Here is a 10,830-nt window from a genome sequence, read left to right as displayed (position 1 = left end):
ATTCCAGCAGCAGTTTAATCTAACCTCATCGCACTCTAGTTGTGTTCGAAGCCTACTGAAAGTAGAGATCACAGATGAAGTCAGTCTGTATAAAAACGCAGCGATGTATTAGTAATTGTGGAGCATCCGTGAATTGAGACAAAAATATGAAAGCAGACAAAATCAATCGCTCACCTACAATATGGCGCAAATACCTTTCATTGCATTCTAGATATACTAAAGAAACAGAGACGCCTGGAACTGAAGTGGGGAAAATACCTATTTAAGAATTACAGTATATATCAAGGTTACTCTGAGGAATATGGTATTAAATCGCCCAAGACTTGAATTAAGTCAAATCTAAATGGTAAACAATATAACAATGATCATAAACAATATATTCACCTTATCCCAATTCAAATTTTCCTGTTCGGCATATGCAGGTTGAGTCTTTCATATTTCAATTGTTAGAACATGATGTATTTTGGGTTTTTGAATATTTGCAAAACAATGAGTTTTTTTGGAGATAAGCGCAACATGCATTCAATGTTCTTATACACCTTCTACGCACAGCCTGAAGTTCATTTTATACAAATATTTTAATAGTTTTGGACATTGAACGATCAAAAAACAAATGTGTCCCTATCTCAGACGCGCTCAAAAAAATTTTTTGTATTTCGGAATATTTTGAGTTTAGAAATTTCTGGAAAGGGAGACCTGTATCCATAAATTAGAACTAGCCATTTAAATAAAAGTTAATGATAAATACAAATAAATTAGCCATTACAGCGCCATTGATTGTAATATATCACTCTTACGGCCAATACAAACTGGGCAATCCCGGCTGCAGGCATCGGCACTTGCGTACTATGTAAGTAGATACAGATACTTTGTGACATTGAGAAATGATCTCACAAGAACGATATATACTTCATAGAGAGAAATCTGAAGTGGCAAAAACGATTGCAAAATACAAGATTGTAGCAACTCAATGCTTTTGGAAGCATGGCCTATGTCCATAAACCAAAAGAAAGAGGACACAAATTCAAAATCAGTGAAATGCATTATGCTTGCCTATTGGTACAAAAGCAAAGACTACAGGTTGGGGAATCCAAATATCAAGAAGCTAGCCAAGTCTAGAGATTTTGAAGGTTATTGTAATCTGTTTGCACCCCCGTGCGTGATGTTAGATGGATGTCAGCTACCTGCACACTTCCCGCACAGGGTGCCCGCAGTCCTAAGACACCATAGCGGTGTCGTAGGTCTGCGAACGCTGTAGAAGTCATTCACTGGTGACGGACCAGTGAATGATTTCCCCCCCACATGCAAGCTGCAAATGTTTATGCTAAAAATCCATTTGCACGTATGAGGGGGAATTTGTCTTGCGAAGGGGGGGGGGGGGTGGCCATGCGGGCAGTGTTTGGTGGACTCTACAAGAATAAGGAGAGTCTCTACCATAATAAAGCGAGTCTACCAAAATAAGGTCCAAAGCAGCACAAGTATATGGGATGCAGTTGATTTCCCGGCGGTCGGGATCCCGGCGGTCGGAATCCCGACACTGGAATCCCGGCCGCCGAAATCCCGAAACTTTCTCCCTCCGTGGGTGTCCACGACACCCATAGAGGGAGAATAAAATAGCGTGCCGAGCGTAGCGAGGCACCGGGCCCGCTGCGTGGCGAGCGCAGCGAGCCCGCAAGGGGGGGCGATCCATGTCCCCCCCTTGTCGGGATTTCGGCGGTCGGGATTCCAGTGTTGGGATTTCGACCGCCGGGATCCCAACCGCCGGGAAATCGTATTGGATCCAAGTATATACCGTATAGCTGGAAGTTGATATGCAGAACACGTGTGTGTACCCAGACATGTCAGCAGCTAAAGATTAAGGCCGGTATTCTCTAATATCCATGCCGCCCTGCCGCCGCACATCGCCGGCTGTCGCAGACATAATTATCGCATATGCAGTAACATATGCGATAATTATGGCAAAGGACAGCTCTTGCGTTAACGGGGTTTTTACCGCTCTTTTAGTTTAGAGAATCCCGCCCGTAGTCAGAGACTGTGAGCAAGGAAGTTAAATGACAGAAAAGATCTTCTGCAGAATCAAATATCGGCAAAGCAACTAAGATGTACAATGACGAAATTGCAAACATCTTTATGTTATGAAGCATTGTCATGTCCCAACTGGTCTTAAGAAAGTCAGTGAAAGATATTGGATGAAATCATTTTATAAAACCATACATGGGCTATAGTTCATTACAAGACACAAGACCTGAATAATGGTTCCAGAAGCCCTAAGTTAATGCGCATGTATCTCCTCATGTAATGCTGCTAAACACATGTGTACGGGCACTCAGGGACTCACCATTCATAGTGCCCATGAGTCAAGGTAGACTTTGGCTTTAGGCTGCCCGACTTGCGCTGTAGCATAATGTACATAAAGTAATGGTACCATCAGTAAGTTACATTGGGACAGCCATCTGGCAGTCACCTTAAGAACTTACCTCCCACAGTAGATTAGAACGGGTGATAGCTAACAAATTAGGCCTTCACTTTATTCCTCCGATGACACCTGCAACAAGCCCCCCAATCCTGGTGCCTTAGGCTTCAGCCTAACCAGCCTATTGGTTAATCGGGTACCGGCGAGATGTTCTTTAGGAAAATGTAAGCAGATGATTGGCTAATTGAAAATATCTTATGCACAAAAATGAGAGGCCCATTAGGGTGAGACTTATGGGTAAATGTATTAAGACCAGCGTTGTATTGAAGATGGGATGTTGCCCATAACAACCAATCAGATCCTAATTATTATCTTCTGGAAGGTGCTAAATAAATAAGACTCATTGGTTGCTATGGGCAATTTCTCATCTTCAATAGAACTCCCATCCTATAAAATGTACCCCTTATTCATCAATGGCAAACTGCAGAATCTTATAATTGCTCCTGACTAAAGCAGCATTGCATGATATTATACTGTACCAACTGCTAAATAAATGGTGACCTGATAGGGGTACTCTATATGGAACTGCCAGAACATTTTAATAAAAAGTGTCATGCTCCGGAGACTTGCTTCCTTGGCAGGGAGCTGCCAGCGGGGTGCACGTGGTGGTGGGCAGCGTTACAGGCTCGGGCTGGCAGGGTGGCATCTCTGGGCAGTGCGGCAGGCGGGGTCCCAGCGCGACGATAGCCACCATCGGTACTTGTTTCCTAGCACGGCGCCCATCGGGTCCCATCGCATACCTTAACTTAAGGTATGCGATGGGACCCGACGGACCCGATTTTATGGCTTTTTTTTAGGTTTCCCGACAAATGTAAAATCGCATGCCGACCCGATTTTACATTGTAAGCATTGTATGTAATGTTAAATTCCTATGTAAAATCGGGTCCATTGTATGCCATTATAATGGCATACAATGCGACCAATGCGATGGACCCGATTTTCCATAGGAACCCATGTTAAATGGCCCCCCATACACAATTTTTGATTGTATACCCATCCTGATGGGTAATTTCTATGGCAAATGCCCCCCCATTGTTAACGCCACCCCACAATGAACGCCAACCCGAAGCGTGGCGAGCGCAGTGAGCACGCGAGGGGTGGCGGTACGCGTCCTCCAACCTTATCATACCCCCACTATCCACGTCGGCGTGGAGTTGATTTTATATAGTGTGGCGAGCACAGCGAGCCACCGAACCCGAAGCGTGGCGAGCGCAGCGTGCCCCGCGAGGGGACGCGTAATATGTCTGAAGTAATGCGCGACCCCTTGCGGGGCTCGCTTCGCTCGCCATGCTTCGGGCTCGGTGGCTCGCTGCGCTCGCCACACTATATAAATTCAACTCCACGCCGACGTCTATAGTGGGGGTATGAAAAGGTCGGAGGACACGTACAGCCGCCCCTTGCCACGCTTCGGGTTTATGTTGATCGTGGCGTGGCGTTAACAATGGGGGGCATACAATGAAAAATGGGGTCTGGGGGGCATTTAACATTGGTTCCAATGTAAAAATCGGGTCGGTCGGTTGCATGCAATGCGATTGACCCGATTTTTGCAACCCGATTGCATACTATTAAAATCGGTGGCGCCGTGCAAGGAAACAAGTACCCCACCATCTTGCGGAGGTCTGTGAGTGCACGAGGATTGGGCACTGGCGGCTGAGGGTTGTTAAACTCTGGATCCGGCAGGTGTCCTCTTTACAGGAGGGCGCCATGTTGGAGACCGGATCAGACCATTCTCTCTGAGACCCTGTGCTTGTTCAGTCTACTACCTTAAAAGGGATCAGGTTCCAGCCTCTGTACCAGTACTTCTAGTTGCCTACCTGTCTAAGGTGCTTCAGTCCTGAGCTCCTGTGGTTAACCGTAGTTGCGCCTGTTCAGTTGCTACCTCTTGAGCCTTACGGTGCTGCCTCTTTTCTCATTTGCCATCTGGTCGCTTAGCCTGGTCCTGGAGGTTATCCCGGTTCTGCCAGTCTCCGCTCTATAACTACACGCCACAGTCTACACAGTATAACTTCAAGCCACAGTCTACACAGTATAACTTCAAGCCACAGGGGTTAATGAGTTAATGCTCATTAGCGCAGATTTACTTAGGAAAGGGACTTATAATTGGATAGATATAGGCGTAGAAGTCAAAGTCAACAAGTGCTTTTCCTTGCACAGTAATTAATTAGCATTATGGAATCAAGTCATTAATATCAATACTGCCACATCTAGTCAAGATCTAATGGTTCCAATATGGTGAGGTATTTAAAATGGGACTTGTTGAGAAAGTAGAAGTCTCCTCATCGTAGCTATTGTGATTTTATGCTATTGTTATCAATGTTATTGCTGAATCTTCTACGGTGTTTTTATTAAATGTCATACAGCTATGTTAATGTTATGCTAATTTGCACACGATTTGTATTATTGTCGTTCTATATGCAACTTGTATGTCAGTTAGAGTCAATTAAGCCCTTTCACCTCCACTGAGGACAAGTTCCTTTTTCTTTATTTGAGGCCCACTGATGTTACAATTTAGCGTTTGTTCAGGCCATTAGACGGTATAATTTATACAGAACGGGGCTTTTAATAACAGAACACGCGCAAACACAAAGATTGGCTGAATAAACAGTGTAATTAAAACAACATCATAATGCTCTTAATAGCTAGCTACAGTATGCATGCTAATAATGCACAATTTAAAGCACAAGACAGCAATAACAATGAATACTGTACGTCAAACAATATTATTATAATAGTTTCCACACATCTTATATCATGCAATCAATCTTTTGCGCAGTGAATGCTTCATGGACAGTCTAATTTTATTTTAGTATCTCGTTATATGAAATGTGCCAATAATTAGAAATGTTGATTATTGTATACTGGGTCCCAAAGCATGGATATCCAGAACCCTTGTAATTGGGTGGTCCACTCAAATAAATGCCTTTTGGTCATTGGTCACCAGATCTGCCAAAATAATCATGGCCCGATAAGCTACATATCATGTCATATTGGGGCAGTACGGACGGTGTAATGGTTAGCATTACTGCCTTATAGCACTGAGGTCATGGGTTCTATTCCCACCATGGCCCTAACTGTGCGGAGTTTGTAGATTCTCCCCGTACTCGCATGGGTTTCCTCCGGGTACTCTGGATTCCTACAATCCAAAAATATACTGGTAGGCTAATTGGCTTAGAATATGTGTGTGTACGAGTGCGTGTACATGTGGTAGGGAATATTTGTGCGCTATATAATAAACTGTTAATAAATAATAATAAATAAATATAAATAACAAATATCACGTTGGCAGTTCGATTCAATTCCTTATCAATTCCGTATCCCTTGCAAAGAAACTTTCAAAAAGTATTTGCAGAAGTTGAAACGCATCAATGACTATTAAAGTAAGTTACCTGCCGTCCAGATTGGCTGAAGCAAATAGACTGTATACTTTGGTAGTCGTACTTAAAAGGTTGATCCCACAATCCTATTTCAAAAAATCTTTCCAATGAGAGAGGTGCTGGTACTCAAAAAAAGATATCGCATTTAAAAATGCAATCTGGACGGAATGTTATCGCCCAGAATCGCATTGTAAAATGCGATACTAGCGCTGGGATGTATTTTTTTTTTTTACACACTGAAAGCACAACCAGTTGCAAATAAACAAAAATGTTCATAAATGTTTTTGCAACTAAATAAATTTGCACCTATTGGAAGTTCTGATTAAATGAATAAATTATTAAATATAAAAATGTTAAGGATATTTTAATTGATTGTCACTCTTCTTCCTACTCTTTGTATCGCTAGTTTAATAAGCCTTTTCTATTATTTACATTTACAGTATTAAACATTTCTTATGCAGGCGGTTTAAAATAAAAAAAAATTACTTTTTTAACTAACAATTGCAGTGATGCTTTTGCTCAAATAAAAAAATGTTTAAAAAAAATGTTAGATAAAGTACTATATACAGTAGGGATCAAATCAGGATCGAATTGAACTGCAAGAAAAACACATTTGATTTGGACTATATATAGTACTATAACTATACTATGTAGTCTTGCCTGCACAGTCTATTTTTCTATTAGATTTTGATGCCGCGTAGCTGAGCATCAGGATCAAATCGTCATTGAATGCAGCTGAAATCCATCCGATATCTTTCAATTTTGATTTGATTTTTTCTATAAAAAAAATAGACCAAATGAAACCGTATATATGGGGCATTGCTGTTCCTAATCAGGTGGATCTTAAAATATTTAAAATTTCAAAAAAATCACAACAACAATCCAGGTACCAACCAAAAGGCAAAATTTTAATTATTACATTTTACACCAATAAGAATACCGGGAAACTATTCTGATAATCTAGAGGATACTTAAATCAAAACTAACAAAAAAAAAAGCTACGTAACTATACTGTAAGCATTCATCTTCAATAATAAGAATGGAATTGCCGGACCTTGTTTCTCTTGTAAGCACAGATATCTTTTTCTTGATCTAAAAAAATCTGTGGTTCTACCCTCTATAGTTCCATCAGCTCATACCACAATGTGTATTTTGTTAAAGAAATATATTTTTATGTATTTTACATTCGTTCAATTCAAGAAATGCTTTAGTTAATTCTGCCCATTGAAATCCTATGTATTTCTGCCTCACCTTGACCCTTCATGGTAGGATAAATACATATTCATGATTTCTGTATTTTGCTAAACTAACCCTCTGCATTATGTCCATACCATCAAGTTAAGTGCTTTTGTCGGATTGGAAAAAATCACGGAATATAAATAAAATTATTATTTTTATTATCATTTATATATGAAGTATATTATTATTTTTTTTTTTGTGTAGGTCAATTGCTCATACAACAGCCCGTGCATGAAACCATTCTATTATTCAGTATTATGTTTTTCTCCTTATTACATGTACAGTTCAAAGAATTGCAATAGTCACTATGGCCCTTATTCTGATCGGTGCGGATATTCCCGAATTGTTACGGTGCGGGCCGCACGCAACGCTGTGCGGCAGCGTGCGGGCATCGTCCGTAGAAACGCCCACGTGTCCTCCGCATTCGGACGGAGTCACTCTTTAAAAACAGGGCGTGTGTACGGACGACATACAAACCGTGCGTGTGCGGGGGAAACGTACAGATTCTTGCACGGTCTTCCCGCACAAGCACGGTCTTACCGCGTGAGAACGTACGGAAAGCTGTCCGTACGCCCCGATGTGGAGTATTTACGCACAATCAACACAATTTTGTACTGAGTACACACAGCGATCACATGACCCACTTAGGCTATTAGGCAACCTCCTGAAAAAGGGATTGTTAGCAATTGCAATCAATTAAATGCTCATCTATACTGACCCACATTCCTACTACATTCATGACACACATTAACCATTACAGCATGTGACCCAAACATACATCTAGATACACTATGTACATTTTGCTTATTTTAAACATTTTAAACAACTTACATATACTTTAGCATGTTAGAAAAAAACACTGACAACTTTGAACTTTAAATAACGATTTATTCAAAAATAACTTGCCCCAACCCAAAATTTAAAATTCCCCATCAAGTATGCGGTCCATCTCCACAATCATTTGGCTCATCAGGCCTCTCAGTCTCAGGAGGGCCCCACGGCGACCCTCCTCTGCTTGGGCAGGCTCATCTGTGGAGGAAATTAAAAATGAAAAATGACTAATGATATTCATGCATACATTTAACATAGTCAAAGCTACATTTTAAACATGCATTCTGCGAGGTGTGTGTGTATATATATATATATATATATATATATATATATATATAGGGATCCAGATCCCCTGTCCTGAGCCCAGGCACAGGGAAAGAAACGGCACTCACGGATTTGAAAAAGGGTAATTTTATCAATACATGATGAATGAAATTACAGCATCGTCTTCAACGTTTCAAGGCAGATTGCCTTTTCGTCAGGATGCGCTGTGATGTGTATAAAGTGCCAAAGGTGCAGTGAATAAACCCGAGCAGTCAGGACTGCTCGGGTTTATTTACTGCACCTTTGGCACTTTATACACATCACAGCGCATCCTGACGAAAAGGCAATCTGCCTTGAAACGTTGAAGACGATGCTGTAATTTCATTCATCATGTATTGATAAAATTACCCTTTTTCAAATCCGTGAGTGCCGTTTCTTCCCCTGTGCCTGGGCTCAGGACAGGGGATCTGGATCCCTGTACTAATCAACATAAGGGCACCGCGGTACTTATAACGTTTGTCCGGAGTGCCGAACATACCAGGATACTATATATATATATATATATATATATATATATATATATAACTATATATATATACACACATATCTACCTATATATATGAGACATACACCTATACATACATGCATACATACTACATGGAAAGCCTGATTTTGGCCCTCTACCCTTTACTCTGTCGAACACCTCACAGTCATACTGCTCCTTCTCAATCCAAACCCACCCATGACTAAGCTCTGAGAAGCATGTCACGCACTGCACCAATCACAATTCGGCAAACAAAGTTCAGTGTCTCTTATATGATGGAGCCTGGCAGGGGAGTTACACAACTCTCAGGAATGCTCAGTACATTTGTGCAATCAAGCATGGCTTGCCTGCTGATGGTGTGCTCCAGAAATCATTGTCAGAATGCCAGTTAGGGGAAGCTGCAGCACTAACCCACTCACATGCTCAAAAGCATTACTAAGACCAAATACACACACAATTATGGTGCAAAACATACATGCAGGCCGCAGGGGGTGGTTAGCTAGAGGAGGGCCCAGGGGCACTGACCACTTGTTACTCCAGTCTAAGCCACGCCTGTCCATACTCCATTTATGCCATACTGAATCTAGTTTACAAAGATCATTCACCAGTAAACTCTACTCACCTATATGAGGCTACAGATTGTAGGCAAGCAGCAGGGACATGAAACACTTACATTAGCAAGTCATCCCTTTCTTCCAGGATACAGATTAACTACACAGGTTCAGTGGCACTTAAAATCGATATGAAAGACATCCTCACAACCTGTGTCATTAATATGTGTCCTGGCTGAAAGGGATGGTTTGCCCACCCTATCTAACCCCAAAGTGTGTCTGTTGCTATCCCGTTTGTTTTGTCATTTTATAGTATTGTAAAAATCAATTGAATCACCAGTGCTACATAGCAAATAGTACATGCCAAACTCATAAATTAATCCTTATGTATACATACCAATTCCGGCCGCCTGGACAACCTCATCGGCCTCCACCTCCTCCTCAGGGGCCTCCAATGCTCCATCCTCGGCCTCGATGACGTCCTCCTCGGGTGGCAGTGCCTCCACAGCCCACCCCTCGTCATCCTCAATTTCCTGGGCCCCCTCCTCCGGCCTCCCTTCCTGCGGCTGGTCCTCCAGTGCCACCGCTGCCTCCTCCTCCTCCATTTCCTGCGCCCCCTCCTCCGGGCTCCCTTCCTGCGGCAGGTCCTCGAGGGCCACCTCTGCCTCCTCCCGGGCCTGTCTTGCGCGAGCACGTGCTGTGTATGTGAAAAATCCAAAAAGTGGCAATTAGTGGTAATTACTATTAAGCCTTATCAAGCTATAAATGCAAAGGTTAGAAGTACAGATAATTGTACAGGCTAACAGCTCCTTAGTGGCCTTTACAAAACACAGCCTGTAACATGGCAGGTATGCTGTGACATTTGGCCCATTGTAAGCATCACAAGCATTAATCCTCCCCAATAACATATTTTATGACCATTACAGGGTGTCAAACAGGAAGTAGCACTCATATATTGTATGCCATGTTTAACTCATGGATCAGGCAGGTTACCTTATTGGTTGAAAAATGGTCATGTCAGCAATATTGTACAATTGGGCATTTAATGGGTAAACACTTACATCGAGCAATGCTGGCCCGTATTTGCTGGAGCTTATCAGGCTGGCGCCACCTGAGATCAGACCATCGCCGCTCCAGCTGTGCGATGGTCCTGCGCACCTGGGTGCGCGCGAATATGCGCCTGCGGGCCGATGCATATGCCTGGCGCTTCTGCCGGTTTGTAATAAAAGGGCCGGCACGCCCCAGCCTGGTCTCCATAATGGAGACCAGAGTTCGCAGCTCCGCGGAAGAGAATGGGGCTGCTCTCCCATAGGCCGCCATCTTAGCAATGGCACACATCAAACAATCATGTGCTGTCATTGGTTGATCAGAGTGATATTTGGTATTAACTTTATTGTTCATTTTTACACTAACAGCGTGTATGCGCCAGAACAGACGGCTAACCCATTGCATCGCACACCCATCCTAAACAGTGTAAAATAAGATGGAAACATATTATACCTAATCTATAACATTCCACAAACATGGGTATAAGCAACAGGTGAAATAGTGTGC

At 42.4% G+C, this 10,830-nt stretch overlaps 1 protein-coding gene across 1 annotated transcript; it reads right to left on the bottom strand.

The window, feature by feature from the left end:
- Window positions 1-7,992: 7,992 nt before the first annotated feature.
- Window positions 7,993-9,881, bottom strand: LOC146036475 (uncharacterized). The gene is made up of 2 exons (XM_083160467.1): window positions 9,674-9,881; window positions 7,993-8,115 (listed from the first exon to the last, which is right to left on the bottom strand). Exons 1-2 carry the CDS (start codon window positions 9,879-9,881, stop codon window positions 8,006-8,008), a joined length of 318 nt encoding a protein of 105 aa, XP_083016593.1. The 3' UTR covers window positions 7,993-8,005.
- Window positions 9,882-10,830: the final 949 nt, after the last annotated feature.

The sequence above is a fragment of the Crinia signifera genome, chromosome 9 (assembly GCF_055691185.1).
Source record: "Crinia signifera chromosome 9, ASM5569118v1, whole genome shotgun sequence".
NCBI lineage: Eukaryota > Metazoa > Chordata > Amphibia > Anura > Myobatrachidae > Crinia > Crinia signifera.
This window is presented reverse-complemented; position numbering and strand designations above follow the sequence as displayed.

Coding starts and splice junctions, on each gene's coding strand:
- LOC146036475 (XM_083160467.1), bottom strand. CDS start 9,881: ATGGAGGAGGAGGAGGCAGCGGTGGCACTGGAGGACCAGCCGCAGGAA. Junction 8,116..9,673: donor TGTCCAGGCGGCCGGAATTG/GTATGTATACAT, acceptor TTTCCTCCACAG/ATGAGCCTGCCCAAGCAGAG.